The sequence below is a fragment of the Ursus maritimus genome, unplaced genomic scaffold, assembly GCF_017311325.1.
Source record: "Ursus maritimus isolate PB19 unplaced genomic scaffold, ASM1731132v1 scaffold_11, whole genome shotgun sequence".
In the NCBI taxonomy this organism is placed as follows: domain Eukaryota; kingdom Metazoa; phylum Chordata; class Mammalia; order Carnivora; family Ursidae; genus Ursus; species Ursus maritimus.
The window spans coordinates 16365052-16380370 of record NW_024423453.1 but is presented as its reverse complement, the minus strand read 5'-3'; the positions used below and the strand labels follow the sequence as shown (position 1 = coordinate 16380370).

Genomic DNA, 15319 nt, shown 5'->3' with positions numbered 1-15319 from the left:
CGGTACCATTTGTCCAACAGCATTTGCTCACTTCATGTCTCTTGTCACATTTTGGCAATTCTCACAATATTTCAGGCTTTTTCATTATTACTATATTTGTTATGGTGATCTGTGATCAGTGATCTTTGATGTTATTATTGTAATTGTTTTGATGCACCACAAACTGTGCCCATATAAGACCACAAACCTAATCAATAAATGTATGTGTTCTGACTGCTCCATCTACCAGCCATTCCTCGCACGCTCTCTCTCTGTCTCCTACTCCACCTCTCTAGCTCTCGCTCTTCCTCTCTCTCCCCTCAGGCCTTCCTATTCCCTGAGTCACAACAATCTTGAAATTAGGCTAATAACCCTACAGTGGCCTCTTAAGTGTTCAAGTGAAAGGAAATGTCGCACATCTCTCACTTTAAATCAAAAGCTAGAAGTGATTAAGCTTAGTAAGGCATGTTGAAACCCAAGACAGGCTGAAAGCTAGACCTCTGACACAAAAGAGCCAAGTTGTGAATGCAAAGAAGTCCTTGAAGGAAATTAAAGGTGCTACTCGAGTGAACACAAAAATGATAAGAAAGTGAAACAGACTTATTACTGATATGGAGGAAGTTTTAGTGGTCTGGTTAGAAGATCAAATCAGCCACAACATTCCCTTAATCCAAAGCCTAATCCAGAGCAAGGCCTTCACTCTCTTCAGTTCTCTGAGGGCTGAGAGAGGAGAGGAAGCTGCAGAAAAGTCTGAAGCTAGCAGAGGTCGATTCATGAGGTTTCAGGAAAGAAGCCATCTCCATGACGTAAAAGTCCGTGAGGCAGCAAGGGCTGATGCAGAAGCTGCAGCAAGTTCTCCAGGGGATCGAGCTCAGATCATTCACGAAGGTGGCTATACTAAAAAACAGGTTTGCAATGTAGATGAAACAGCTTATTGGAAGAAGATGCCATCCAGAACTTTCCTAACCAGCGAGGAAAAGTCAATGCCTGGCTTCAAGTTTCAAATGACAGGCTTCACTCTTGTTAGGGGCTAATACAACTGGTGACTCTAAGTTGAAATCAGTGTTCCTTTACCATTCTAAAAAATTCCAAAGCCATTAAGAATTAGGCTAAATCTATTCTGCCTGTGCTCTATAAATGAAACAACAAAGCCTGGATGACAACATAGCTGTTTACAGCATAGTTTCACCAAATATTATAAGCCCACTGCTGAGAACTGCTCAGAAAAAAAGATTCCCTTTGAAATATGACTGCTCATTGACAGTGCAGCTGGTCATCCAAGAGCTCTGATGGAAATGTACAATGAGATTCATGTTGTTTTCATGCCTGCTAATACAAGATCCATTGTGTGGCCCATGGATCAAGGACTCATTTCAGCTTTCAAGTCTTATTATTTAAGAAATACATTTTTTAAGGCTAGAGCTGCCATGGCTGGTGAATCCTCTGATAGATCTGGGCAAATTGAAAACCTTCCAGTATAAAGCTTTTTCATCGACATTGAAAATCTGTTGTTTAATGTAGTCACCTTCATTAATTATCCTGAATCTTGAGATGGAATGTACTCCTGGTGAAGGTGCTGTGAGGATTGTTGAAGTGACAACAGGGGATTTAGAATATTACATAAATTTAATTGATAGAGCAGCAGCAGGGTTTGAGAGAATTAACTCCAATTTTGAAAGAAGTTCTGTGGGTAAAATGCTATTTAACAGCATCTCATGTGACAGAGAAGCCATTCATGAAAGGAAGAGTCAGTAGATGTACCAAACTTTATTGTTTTAAGAAATTGCCGCAGCTGCCCCAGCCTTCAGCACCACCACCCTGATCAGTCAGCAGTCATTAGCATGGAGGCTTGACCCTCCACCAGCAGAAAGATTATGTGCTCTATATTTATGTAGCTACTTTAAACATCATGGCAACCTGTTATCATCCTCATTTCACAGACTGGGAAACATAACAGAGTTAAGTCATAAAGTACTGTTGGGAAGAACTTTCTGTCTACCAGCTTAGGTGGTGGGGGAGCCTGTGAATCAACTGACAATGTATTAGTAAGACAAAAGTTCGGGGAGTACTCCCTGAGCAACCAGGAGTAGGGGGTTTGTGTATCAGTGAAGGGGGAGGGGAGAGAGAGGACTTCTGTGTGAAATATGTATGGCCGCTTCTGATGTTTGTTTATGCAGTGTCCCATCTGGCTGCTAAACCTTAGTTTCCTTCCTGGCTGGAAGCTGGCACCAAGGGGATTTATGGCGGCTTCTTTTCAGAAAGTTCTGCCTTTAATCAGATAAGGGAGACTCAGAAAAGGCTTCCGTCTTCATCTTGCTGTATCTCAGATGTCTTCCGTTTAAAGTAATAGTTCTACCATTCTGATGGGCTACGCGTCCCTTCATTTGGGACTGCACATAGCTAACTCAAGAAATGCGGTTCAGCTGCTGCTGGTATCCCTGAACTCAAAAGGGCCTAGAACCCAGACCCCTGAAAAGGAGGCATCTGCTGGCTGGTGTCTCTGGCGAAGGGATGCACAATGAAGTTGATGTTGGAAATGCTAGGAAAACTGCAAACCGGATCTGGCTGAAGCCCTGGGAAGGAAGTGCTGCGGCCGGAACAAAGCAGCATTTCTAAGGCAATCCAGAGCCACAAGCACATGGAAAGCCCACAGGAAGCAGACAGAAGGAGCCGGTCCCTTCGTCCTGCTCCAGCCTCGTAGTCTGTTCGTGGAGCCTCAGAGGGAGTGAGCTGGCAAAGCAGAAACTGGGTAGAGGGTCCCAGCTGCAGCATCAGTTGGAGGAGCATGGAGGGTGGGTTTAGAGCTGAGAGACAGTAGCAGCATCGACTTACTAGAAGCGCACCTTCTTAGGTAGGCCTCACTCCAGACCAGATGAATCAGAAATGCTGCGGGTCTGCTCAGCAATTTGTCTGTTAAGCACCCCCAGGTGATTCAGGAACAGGTCAAGCTTGAGACCCAGTAAACTAGAACACTGGGCTTCCAGTCTCTTCATTTGCTGATTTTCAAACTTATGCTAATGATTGGTTCTTTAAGAATGAGAAAGTGCTACTTTTCACAATCTAGCTGTGATCCCCCTTTGCTTCTAGGACAAATTCAAATTATATAAGACTTTGGTTTCTTTATGAATTAAATAGGTATGATACTCAGAGTTTTTACTTCTTTTTAAGTTATAAACAGATTATCTTTTCAGCAATAAAATATAAAAACTGAGTATTTGTATATAGTTCAATGATGTAAAAAAATTTTTTAAGTATAAAGTGAGACACTGAATGATATCTATTTTCTGTAATTATTGTGGTACTAGGTAGAATTTAAGCATAAATGATAGCTATTAACTACAAATAATAATTAGCGTTATTTTCAGACATCTGAGCCAGTTTTTTTCCCTTAAGTGCCTTATTCTCCCTAGGATAGTATAAAGCGTTTCTTGTAAAGTTTAACCCTCACCACAGGCATGTGCATACACTGAAACACAAATCCAAAAATGATACTTAAAACTCATCCTTTCTCCTTTCCTACCCATATGTTCCATTCCTTTGTCCCTGCCCCATGATTCTGAGAAATAAAAAACGTAACAGTGGCTAAAGAACTGAGTTAACAGTACGAACCTTGCCATTCATTCACTAAAGATGCCCGAGTTCTACGTATACTGTGTTGCAGGCTCTGTTCGAAGCCCCAAGCAAACAAACCGAGTGAACACTTGTTCACCAAGTGAACAAAGTGAAATTTCTACATCTGGAGCTTATATTCGAATGAGTAAGATAACAGTAAGTGAATAAATAATATATAAGTTGCTGGTAGGTGTTATTAAGAAAAATACAGTGGTACATGGAAAAGGAGTGACTGGTCTTGCTATATTGTGCATTAATTTCTGTATGCCCCATAGCCTAGCCCTTAAGAAATTTTTGCTGAATGAACAAATGTATTAACACATCTCTATAGTAGCTTCTGTCTCATTGGTAACAGTGATAATTCTGTAGCTAGTGAGATTTATCTAAACACAATGGCTGTGAATTCTGAAAAATGAGAGCAGTAGCATTAAAGATGAGAATAGTGAAAATAAAAATCAAATTTCTGGATTCAGTCAAATTAGAGTAAGGGAAGACCAAGAAAGTCAGATCACACAAGAGAACCAAAAGGAAGAGGCTAGCAGGTCTGTACTCTTTGTCGTCGTCTTCTTCTTCTTCTTCTTCTTCTTCTTCTTCTTCTTCTTCTTCTTCTTCTTTTTAAGACAGGGAATACTTTATTCAAACCCATAAACCCATCAGAGAAATGGACAACTCGGGTCCGTAACAAGGCATTGTGTTTTAAAGCATAGGTCAGTAATTGTATATGAGAATATACACTGCTACATAGAAATTAGCTGATCAGAGCACAACTTTTCAATGTTCAAAACAGAATAAGGTTTCCTGTAAATGTAGCACCTTTGTGACATTAACTTTAATATTCCTCTCCTCCTTCTTCACCCTCACCTTCCAACAGAATCCACACCAACTTCCTCATAATCCTTTTCAAGGGCAGTCATGTCCTCACAAGCCCCAGAACACTCTCCTTCCTCCATGCCCTCCCCCGTACCAGTGAACACAGGCACGCTTGGCATACATCAGGTTATACTTGGGGTCCAGGTGAGCCCAGGCCTCGGCAATGGCTGTGCTGTTGCTCAGCCTACACACAGCTCGCTGTACTTTAACCAGGTCTCCACCAGGTACCACAGTGGGAGCCTGGTAATGCCAACTTTGAAGCCAGTGGGGCACTAGTCCACACACTGGATGGTATGCCTGGTCTTGATGGTGGCAGTGGCAGCACTGACATCTTTGGGAAGGAACAGGCAGCAAGACATATATTTGCCATGGCGAGGGTCACATTTCATCATCTGGTTGACTGGCTCAAAGCATGCATTGGTGGTCTGTGCTACAGAAAACTGTTCATGGTAGATTTTCTCAACAGAGATGACATGGGCCTATGTGGCCAAGGAGAAGTGGATGCAGAGATAGGGCACCAGGTTGGTCAGGAATTCTGTCAGATCAACATTCAGGGCTCCATCGAATCTGAGGAAAGCAGTGATGGAGGAAAACAATTTGACCTATCAACCTGTTTAAGTTGGTGTAGGCTGGGCGTTCAATGTCAAGATTTCTCCAAAAAGATGATAATGGGGTTTCCCTTCTGTGTTATTGTTTTCTTTTCTCTTGCTCCTTGTAAAATTCTCTGTCACTACTTTTTGCCATTTTAATTACTATGTGTCTTGGTGTGGACCTCCTTTGCTTTTGTTAGAGGTTCTCTGTGCCTCCTGGATCTGGATTTCTGTTAGCTTCCCCAGATTCAGGAAGTTTTCAGCTATTATTTCTTCAAATAAATTCTCTGCCCCCTATTCTGTCTTCTTCTGAGACTCCTACATGAATGGTAATGTGCTTGATGGTATCGCTAAGTTCCCTGTTTTTACTTTCCATTATTACTTTTTCTGTCTCCTGTTCAGCTTGATTGCTTTCTCTGTCCTCCAGATTGCTTATGCATTCTTCTTCCTCTAGTACACTACTTATTCCACCTAGTGTATTTTTAATTGCAGTTATTGTGTTTTTCATCTTTGATTGGTTCTTTCATACATTGTCTATCTCTTGAGTGTCTCATTGAGATCCTCCACTCTTTTCTCAAGTCCATTGAGTACCTTTATGACCACTACTTTAAATTCTCTATCACACATGTTTCTTATCTCTGTTTTGTTTAGTTTCTTGCTGTGATTTTGGCCTGTTCTTTCATCTGGAAGGTATTCCTCTGTCTCATTTTGTCTGACTCCCTGTGTCTGTCTGTGTGTTCGGAAAGTCAGGTATGACTCCTGCTCTTGAAAGTAGTGGCCTTATGAAGAAGAGGTCCTGGAGTGCCCTATTCACCAGAACTTGGCTCTTCAGGGGTGTCTCTTATGTGTATTGCATGTGCCCTGCTGTGGTAAGTGAGCTGCTTTTGCATTAGTCCAGTCATGGCTCTCCCCTCCCATTGTGGACAGGGTTTGGTCCCTGTGTTGTTGTTGTGCGGTCTAGTGCTGCCTTGGGCTTGAGTTGAGTCAGACTAGGCATTTGCCAGCGGTGGTAGCAGCAAACTACTGGATACTTTCCTTGTGTTTCCCAGGGATCTACCAGAGGGGCAGTAGCATCGAACCGCTGGGTACTTCTCCTTGTGTTAGCTAGGTGTGTGATAGGATGAGTTGAGCTTAGGGTCCTCCTACTCCACCATCTTCCCTGGAAGTTGCTGTTATTATTATTTATATTGCTAAGCCCAGTTAATGGGAATATGTTTTTTTTAATTAACCCAAAATTATATGATCAATTAATTTATGACAAAGGAGACAAGAATATACAATGGAGGGGCGCCTGGGTGGCACAGCGGTTAAGCCTCTGCCTTCGGCTCAGGGCGTGATCCCGGCATTCTGGGATCGAGCCCCACATCAGGCTCCTCTGCTGTGAGCCTGCTCCGTCCTCTCCCACTCCCCCTGCTTGTGTTCCCTCTCTCGCTGGCTGTCTCTATCTCTGTCAAATAAATAAATAAAATCTTTAAAAAAAAAAAATATATATATATATATATATATATATATACACAATGGAGAAAGACAGTCTCTTCAATAAATGGTACAGGGAATACTGGAGAGCTACTTGTAAAAGAATAAAGTTGGATCACTTTTTAACACCATATTCAAAAACTCAAAATGGGTTAAAGACCTAAATGGGAAGGGGTATCTGGGTGGCTCAGTCGGTTAAGTGTCCAACTCTTGATTTCAGCTCAGGTTGTAATCTCAGGGTTGTGAGATTAAGCCCCAAGTCGGACTCCATGCTCAGCGGAGTCTGCTTCTTTCCCTGTCCCTGCCTCTCTCCTTCTGCCGCTGCCCCTTGCCCTGGCCCCGCACACACTCACTCTCTCTCAAATAAATTTTAACAACAACAACAACAAAAGACCTAAGTGGGACTATGTTTTAATACTGAAAAAGGTGAGAAGATATACTCAACCCTCCACTGATCATATCTGCAACATTAACCAGGTTTTTCAAACCACTTAACTAAGCCTTTCTACCTACCACTTTGAAATAACTGCAGGCTCAAGCTTTCTGCAAGGAAGGAGAAAGCTTTTTTCAAATAAGCTCTTTAAACCTAAGTGGTGCCAGAAAATACTACAAAGTACCACAAAAATATACAGTTAACTTTTCCATACCTATGTCTTATGAAATAACCAAAATCAAATTTATGTAAGCTGTTTTCAATCCTTATATATAGCATCTTCCCTTCTAATAAGTTCATAATTTAATCAACAATCTCTATTTATAGTCAAGTCTAGGTGAAGATTTTAAAAGTTGTTTTGGGGAAGCATTTTCTTTTGTTAGAATTCACGGTGGTGAAATCTAACATTGTCTCAGGAAAAAGACTGGATGGTTTCTGTAGAAGCAGCTTCTTGAATCATTTCAAAACAGAATCCCAAAGACAGTGTATTAATGTGGAGTTATACTTAGAGATATATTTCTACATTAATAAAATATGCTTTAAAAATTAATCTCAAGTCTGAGCCAGACAGAGAAGGGTGGAAAGCCTGAATTCTATACCCACATAATCAACAGTCTGTGGAAACTGGGAACCATGCCATTGGTCTCCAACTTAGCACAGTTGGGAAATGACACATTCTTTAGGAAGCACTCATCCAGGAAATGAGTGGGTCAGAAAGCACACCAGTAAAAGGTCCGTAAACTTGTTTTATGAATGAAGTATGAAGTGTACTGGCTTCAAGCTGTAGCACCTTTACGCATCATAATTTTTCATTCTCCAGTTTTTATCATGTTAACAGATATTTATAACAGAATTGTAACAGGAAAAATAATTATGTCAGCCATCAGAATATTGTCCCATGCCATTTCATAATATTTATAATTTTTTCCCATATGTGCCCTCATTCTAAGATTCCCACCTGCCCCCCCACCAAAAAATGGAATGATACACACACACACAAAACAATGCAGACTTAATCAAATTTATTCATACTACTCATGAAAAGCAATTACATTTGTACATAAAATCATTAACACACAGAACAATAGAAATCTGATTAGACACACAATACAGAAAATACATGAAAATTAAAAATAGCATACTTTAAATTTATACTGTACTTTCTACTTATTCATAGCAGCATCTGTAGGATTCCTCTATTTGTTAATAGTTAACTAGCAGCAAAATTTTTAAAATTACACAAATTCAGTAGATGTTTCCCTCCACTGTTTCATTCATACAGAATTTATCACATTAACCAAAACAAACCACTTCTATTTCCTGAAGAAAAAGGTAGGAAAAGATGTAACCAGTCCCCCCCCCCCACCCCACGAAGAAGAAAGGGTAGAGAAAAGAAGGTGAAGAAAATTTGCATGCCATTACCAAAAGATAAATTCTCAAACCCTTGACCAATTATGGGTGGATTTTATGGAGTCTCTCTGTATGTGTTAGTGAATGAAGCTATGTTAACTTTATTTTCTGGCTTTATATTGCAGTTGAAAAATATGTGGAAGTTTCCAGGAGGCCTGTCAGAGCCTGGAGAAGATATCGGTGTGTACCCCTTAGATATTTTTAATTGGCTTGAAAATGTTCAGGAAATTTGTGTTTACTTTTTTGCTGTATAGCTGAAAATAAGATTTTAAAATTTCTAACTAAGAGAAATTTCAGAGAGGTTACTTCAGGGCTAATAGAAAATTAGCAGCAAAACTTGTAATATTACAACTTATCCCACTAGTATAAGAAATACCATTAGGAGCATACCACCTATTCTGTTTAGGGTTGCTTCTAGATTAATTTGTTTGAAAATAGAAAGCTTTGCATATACATTAGTAAAGTTTAGCATTAAGCGTTATTTTGGATATGACTAATACTGTTCCTGGAATTAAACTATAAGAAAACACAAATTCTTGACCATTTCACCACACAAGGATGAATAGTAACTTTTAAATGAACCTCAAAATAGGTATTTATAAAGTAAGTTATAGAGCAGTAGTGACTTAATTCTCCTCTTTAAAAATTTTATCTGCTATTTATTTTAAATAGTCAGGAAGCCAAAACATAGTAAAATGTCTCATACAAGAAAGTCTCAAGTGAGAGTTCCCTAGAGCAACATCCTGAGCTCAATATTTCAAACAGGGAAATGTGAAATAAGCTAAGAATGCTCCATGTTACTGAATTTACAGTAAATAGAAGGAAGAATAAAAACGGAGTTTTCCTACCTACTCCTGACCCTTGACTGGGTCAAATGCAGTCTGCATCATAATAAATCAATAGATGCCTCATTTGATATCAGTATTATTTCTCCATGATTTTTTCCTCCATAGGCATGTCCCCTATTTAGCCAACATTTATATATAAAGGCAACTTCCTAAGTTATCTTTAAATATTTTATTTAAAAATGTATATATACTTGAAACATGATTTTTTAAAAATGTTACACAGATTAAAATGCCCTAAACACAGTACATAGCCAACTCCTAATAAACCATAAGTAAATTTACTACACTGAGATATAGCCATAGCAAGTTTTGGTTTTTAGGTACTTGTGGATCTTCTGCTTAGAGTCCATTGCTTGGGTCTTCTGTTGAAATAAAAGATTTTGTGGTGGTACAGGTGCTGAAAGAGAGGGCCATTTATTTTGGAACACCTCGTTAATCCCACACTATCCTTGTGGGATATATGAGAGTGTGTTAAATTTATGTCTTACGTCTTTACCCAGTCCATATTGGGCAAAAATCAGGCTACAGGAGGTGTGTTTCACTTCCTCTTCTCCATCTTGCCTTCTCAAATGAATTGACTTTTTCCTTTTGAGTTTTTACAGATCTTGCGAGTTTTCAGTATACTTATATTTTAATGCAAGTGAAGAAGCACATTTCCAAGCCAAGTATGCATAGTTTTAGGTTGAAGTGTACTCCAGAACTCTTCAAGTCCAGATTAAAAAAAAAAAAAAAAAGTAGTGCATTCTGAATTAAGTATTTGTGGTTGGCACAACAACCCACCTATTCAGCCATGAGGAGTTACAAGAAAAGCAGCAACTGGCATTCATCATATTGCTTAGGAGTATTACTAATTAAAGCTTTGCCTTAGAACTGATAAAATCCTGAAAGCAGCTAGAAATGATAACTGACAATAGAGTTCCGAAAGACTATGTCTATTTTAGAGCATTTCTGTCTTATAACACAATAGATTATTAAGAATGAAGCCAAATTACCCAATAAGTATCCAAGTTATTTTCTTAAAACTCTGTATTTAGGAAAGTATGTAATATATTTTAGAAATACAGCCATCACAAATGTGTACCCATTCATATGAGCTCTTAAGTAGTAAACACTAATTGAGAAACACATTTGTTTGGAATCCTTCATTCTTTGATAATACTAGGTAAATGAAGCACTACTGTCCATAGTGCTTAAAAAAATTAAGGGGGGGGGGCGCCTGGGTAGCACAGCAGTTAAGCGTCTGCCTTCGGCTCAGGGCGTGATCCCGGCGTTATGGGATCGAGCCCCACATCAGGCTCTTCTGCTGTGGGCCTGCTTCTTCCTCTCCCACTCCCCCTGCTTGTGTTCCCTCTCTCTCTGGCTGTCTCTATCTCTATCGAATAAATAAATAAAATCTTAAAAAAAAAAAAAATTAAGGGGGGGCATATACAAAATAGAATGCAATTTTCAGGCTTTGCTATAATACCCTAATAGTATGAAAGTATCTACAAGATTAAAAACAGAGAAATTGGCTTCCTAAAAAAATGTCATTACCATTGACAGGAAGAGAATCTCCTGCATGGTCAAAGGACCATAAAGCAATGGGGTCTGCTCAGAGCTCATCAGTACACCAGAATCAGAGGGAAATGCCAGGAAAACCCACATTCTGCACAATCTTTCCTATTTTATTTCAACCTAATCCTATTGTTAAATATTACAAAATAGAAATAACAAAATAAACTCCTTTTCACTGTCCTGTAACTAAACAAAACACTGTGACATATTTAAACATATCTCTCAATCAGCAAAAATGAAGACAAAACCCTCTTGGTTTTTTCTATGTTCTTTAACCATACAAAACAGTAAATGTTCTTTCAGTTCAACTTACAGTACATTAAAATAAAGGTACAACAGAATAAAGCAGTTCATCTGCATAAAAAAATTTTTTTTTTAATTCGTGGTGAAATAGCCTTGTAAAGATTTCCATCTTGAGGTGAAAGGAGTCACTCATACCCTGGATGTAAAAGCACTTATTTACCCATTCAGTTTTTAGTCTAGTCAATGATATGCTGATCCAAGTTAAACTATCAAACTACCCAGGCAGTGCTGATTTCCAATCAACAGCTAAGGTGACTGTTGAGTGGGGTAGATTCACTCACTAGTCTGTCTTTTGTCTCCGTGATACATGAAAAGGCTAGACTCCGAATGAAATGCCAAACTCTGGATTAGTGGTACTAAGAGTTTAACAGAACCCCCATGGTTATTTTTCAAAGCGTTGAAAGAATAAAAATAAACATTTAAACAATAGTTAAGTGAAATCAGCAAATGATGTGTAAAATTTAAGACTAGTGCCACAATCTGTAACAAATTTAATAACAAACATATATTGTATTCCAAGCTGAAAATTATTTTTCTTATTAAGGAAGATTTTCCTTTTATTCACATAAATTCTTTTATGTTTTTAGTTTAAAACAGTAAGTTCTAACCATGTGTAATCTATGGCAAATCTCAAGCGAAGGGAAACTCAACAATATAATTCAAAATGGCAAACAGATGTCTTATATTTTAGAACACTTTGCTTTTCCTGTGCATATTTCTAGAGCTGTTTCTTGGGGGGGGAACCCCCACAAGCATATATGGACAATTAAGATAGTCTATAGTCAAAATATGTGGAAATTGAGATTTTTTTCCCTTGACTTCCTCTTCCTTGCCTATTCTTCACCAGTAGGACTACTGAGAAGGCAAATATAATTTTCTATTTGACAAACAAGGAAATAGAAGCATTGCATAGAGGTCCTTGAACAAAAATCTATGCCTGTGGCAATTGTGGAATTGGGAAGCTTCCAGCAAACTGAGCAAAGGAGGCAGCTTTATAAAGCATTTCTCATGAACACCTTGGGAGGCGACAGAGCGTCACAAAATTTGAGAAAGCCCATTCAGGGGGGTTCTTCTGGAGATATAGAAAAAGCAACCGCAAAAATGTTAATGGCAATCAAAATCGTGCCCCAGAAATTTGCATAATATTGAAAAGATCAACCTTATAAAATGTGAAACCCTTGTATTATAAAATTCTGTAAATTGTGGGTTTTTTCCTAACACTTATGATAAAATAGTTTTTGGAATCTCAAGAAACCAAGGAAATGCCAAAAATTACCATAGTGGGATTCCATTGACAGGATAAGTAGGAGAGCACAACAAAATGGTTGTAAGTGAAACCGCTCTAGGACGTCAGAGGCTTGACAGCCCCTGCCAAATCACAGCTCAGTACATTCTGCAGCGCTACAGACTTTTGTAAGGAAGAGTGAATCACGATTTCTCAATACTGATACGTGTAAGTTTAGGCAGTTCTGATGGATGATCACAAACAGGATAATGATGAAGAAATATATAGGAATACTAACTGCAGGAACCTATGTTTTCAATTTTTAGGAAATAGAAGAGGTTAAAAATGCGACCCCCAAAATATACAGGTGGGTAAGCCTACAAATAGCAGCCAAAGAAATAGTCAATATTTCAAAAGCTTCTAAGATGCACAGTGGTAAAAAATACTTTGGTATTTCAGGATGTCCAGAAGGCGAAGAGTTTATGTTGAATACTTTCCTAGGATGAACTTTTTGCTTTTCAACCTTTAGATAATGCTACTTTATCTGAAAATCTTTGTGATCCTTACTGATTTATACATCTTTCTTTTATGTAGGAGACACAGCAGTTCGAGAAGTTTTGGAAGAAACTGGTATAAAATCAGAATTCAGGTCCCTCCTGAGCATTCGGCAACAACATACCAATCCCGGAGCTTTTGGGAAATCAGATATGTATATCATCTGTCGCTTAAAGCCACATTCATTCACCATAAATTTTTGCCAGCATGAATGCTTAAGGTGTGAGTGGATGGATCTCAATGACCTGGTTAAGACTGAAAATACAACTCCCATCACCAGCAGAGTTGCTAGGCTGTTGCTCTATGGGTACAGAGAAGGGTTTGACAAGATTGATTTCACCATGGAAGAACTTCCAGCAGTTTACACAGGCTTGTTCTATAAACTCTATCACAAGGAACTGCCAGACAGTTACAGAACTATGACAGGAACGGATTAAATCCATATTTGCATGTTTTAAAAAATGGTAAGTAAATCGTATATGCAGAGAATGTGTTCCATATTATAAAAAGTAGTGGATGTTTGGAGTTAACTAAATATCTGACTTTAATTTTCTAATGTGTATAATTTTCATGAAGAAAACTTCTCTGATGAAAACGTGAAAATTTTAAAAGCTTCTTTTCAAATGAAGCAAATGTACGAAAAAGATTATAGCTCTAAGTAAGCTTCACTGGATAAAGGCAAATGTGGTATAAAGGGTGGAGGTCTATACATTTTCCAGGAATTTTTGTTGCTTTTCTTTAGTAAGGCAATGGTTAAATATTAACTAGTAGATAAAAGGCTATCTGACCTTCCTCCAAACTGAGCGGGTAGCTGTACACATTTTTTTTCTCTGATTAACGAATTTCGAAAATGCATGTCTTCTTTCACGCAAAATGAGATCAGATGCTGCCCTTAAGATCAGCTCTTAGCAGACATTGGAAGAAAAAGTATAGCTTTCTGCCCAGGTCCTGTTTTGGGTCCAAGTTTATACTGCCCAGTCCGTTTCAGTGCCACATACCAACTGGAGTATTTCCTTGACCGGTAAGTATTGTAGTTATTAGATTCCAGTCGCTCAAAAAAGAAACACTCATCGGTAACACATTTCTGAAAAATAAAGGAAGAAGTGGTAGTTACTATTATATTTTCATATGAAATACTTACGACACTGCACTGCCCGTTCTGCTCAACCAGCAGCAGGGCTCTTGGCTTCAGCAGACAGTCCAACTAGCGTGCACGGTTCAACAGACCAAAAGTCTGACAGAATATACCTCTGCGGAGGGATGCAGGAAGGAACACAGCAAGTCAGCAGAACTTTCAGGCACATCTCTTCAGAGGAAGAATCCAAGGACCATCCTCCAGCCCCCCAAGGGACAGATCAGGGGTTAGGCAGCAAGAGCACACAGACGTAGTGGGAACCACACTGCCTCGGACTTGAAACATGCTGTGAACGCAGCTTTCACAGAGGGGGATACGCCAGTACCAAAGAGCATAGTACACTTGGGAAACCCAGAGCTGTGGCTTCCAGCTAGGTATTTCTGGTGCATCCATATTCCTCCCAGTCCAGAGGCAGGCTACCAATCAGGGGTCATTTCTACTTCTGTCAGGGTTCCATGCAACTGATGGAAGGGTAACCCAGAGGTAACCTTCCTAAAGAAGAAGGGTTTTGTTAATAACTTTACTCACAGAAACAGAACCAATTCCTTAAATTATAGCAACTTTTTTTCTAGTGGCTACCATTTCTAAGGCATAAAACAATAGTTTATTGTACAGAAAATAGCTAATGAAGAATAAGTAACGTAGACCATACTGATTTCTGGCAGTGTCTTTCTTGTGAGAGAGGAAACTACTCTCCCTTTTTATTTCAGTCAGCTTTTTATGGGGGGCGGGGGACAGCTAGCTTTACAAATAATTAGACCTGTAAATACTGTTCCAAGTAATGGAGTCTAATAGGCCGCTACATTATTTCAAGTAAATGTTCAAAAATCAACTTCACAGGGTAGACTGATAATAGTTACTGACCTCTGGGATGTGTGTTGGGTGGGGGGTGTCAAAAAATGATTTAAATAGACTGGTGATGGGTAGTAAGGAGGGCACGTATTGCATGGTGCCCTGGGTGTTATACGCAAGTAATGAATCATCGAACTTTACACCAGAAACCAGGGATGTACTGTATGGTGACTAACATAATATAATAAAAAAACATTAAAATAAAAAAAATGATTTAAAGGCAAGAAAGGAAAAACAATTTTTTATATTACGATTAGACAGGAAGAAAGAATTATAAACTTATATGGAAAACCATATAAATGTACGCAAATACACAATGTGTACATAAGTATATGACATAAGCCTGTAGTTTTGTATTAATGAGTATACCAGATTCCAGCTTACTTCTACATATTCAAATCTAGGAAACTTCAAGTTTAGGAAAACACACATGCAAAAGACTTGAATCTTTTCCCAGATTCTTTAGTTCTAAGATAA

General features: G+C 38.8%; 2 protein-coding genes across 2 annotated transcripts in view; one reads left to right on the top strand and one right to left on the bottom strand.

Annotated features, from left to right (window-relative positions):
• The window catches only part of NUDT6 (nudix hydrolase 6), a 29953-nt gene that overhangs the window by 13456 nt on the left and 1178 nt on the right, over positions 1 to 15319 (top strand). The window contains exons 4-5 of the mRNA XM_008689493.2: positions 8496 to 8550; positions 12895 to 13319. Coding sequence (XP_008687715.1) covers positions 8496 to 8550; positions 12895 to 13292 — 453 coding nt within the window. The 3' untranslated portion in view covers positions 13293 to 13319. The remainder of the gene's footprint in view (positions 1 to 8495; positions 8551 to 12894; positions 13320 to 15319) is intronic.
• Positions 13329 to 15319, bottom strand: part of FGF2 (fibroblast growth factor 2) — a 63430-nt gene continuing 61439 nt past the window's right edge. Inside the window, 1 exon segment of the mRNA XM_040626567.1 lies at positions 13329 to 13939. Within this exon segment, the coding sequence (XP_040482501.1) occupies positions 13754 to 13939 (186 nt within the window). The 3' untranslated portion in view covers positions 13329 to 13753.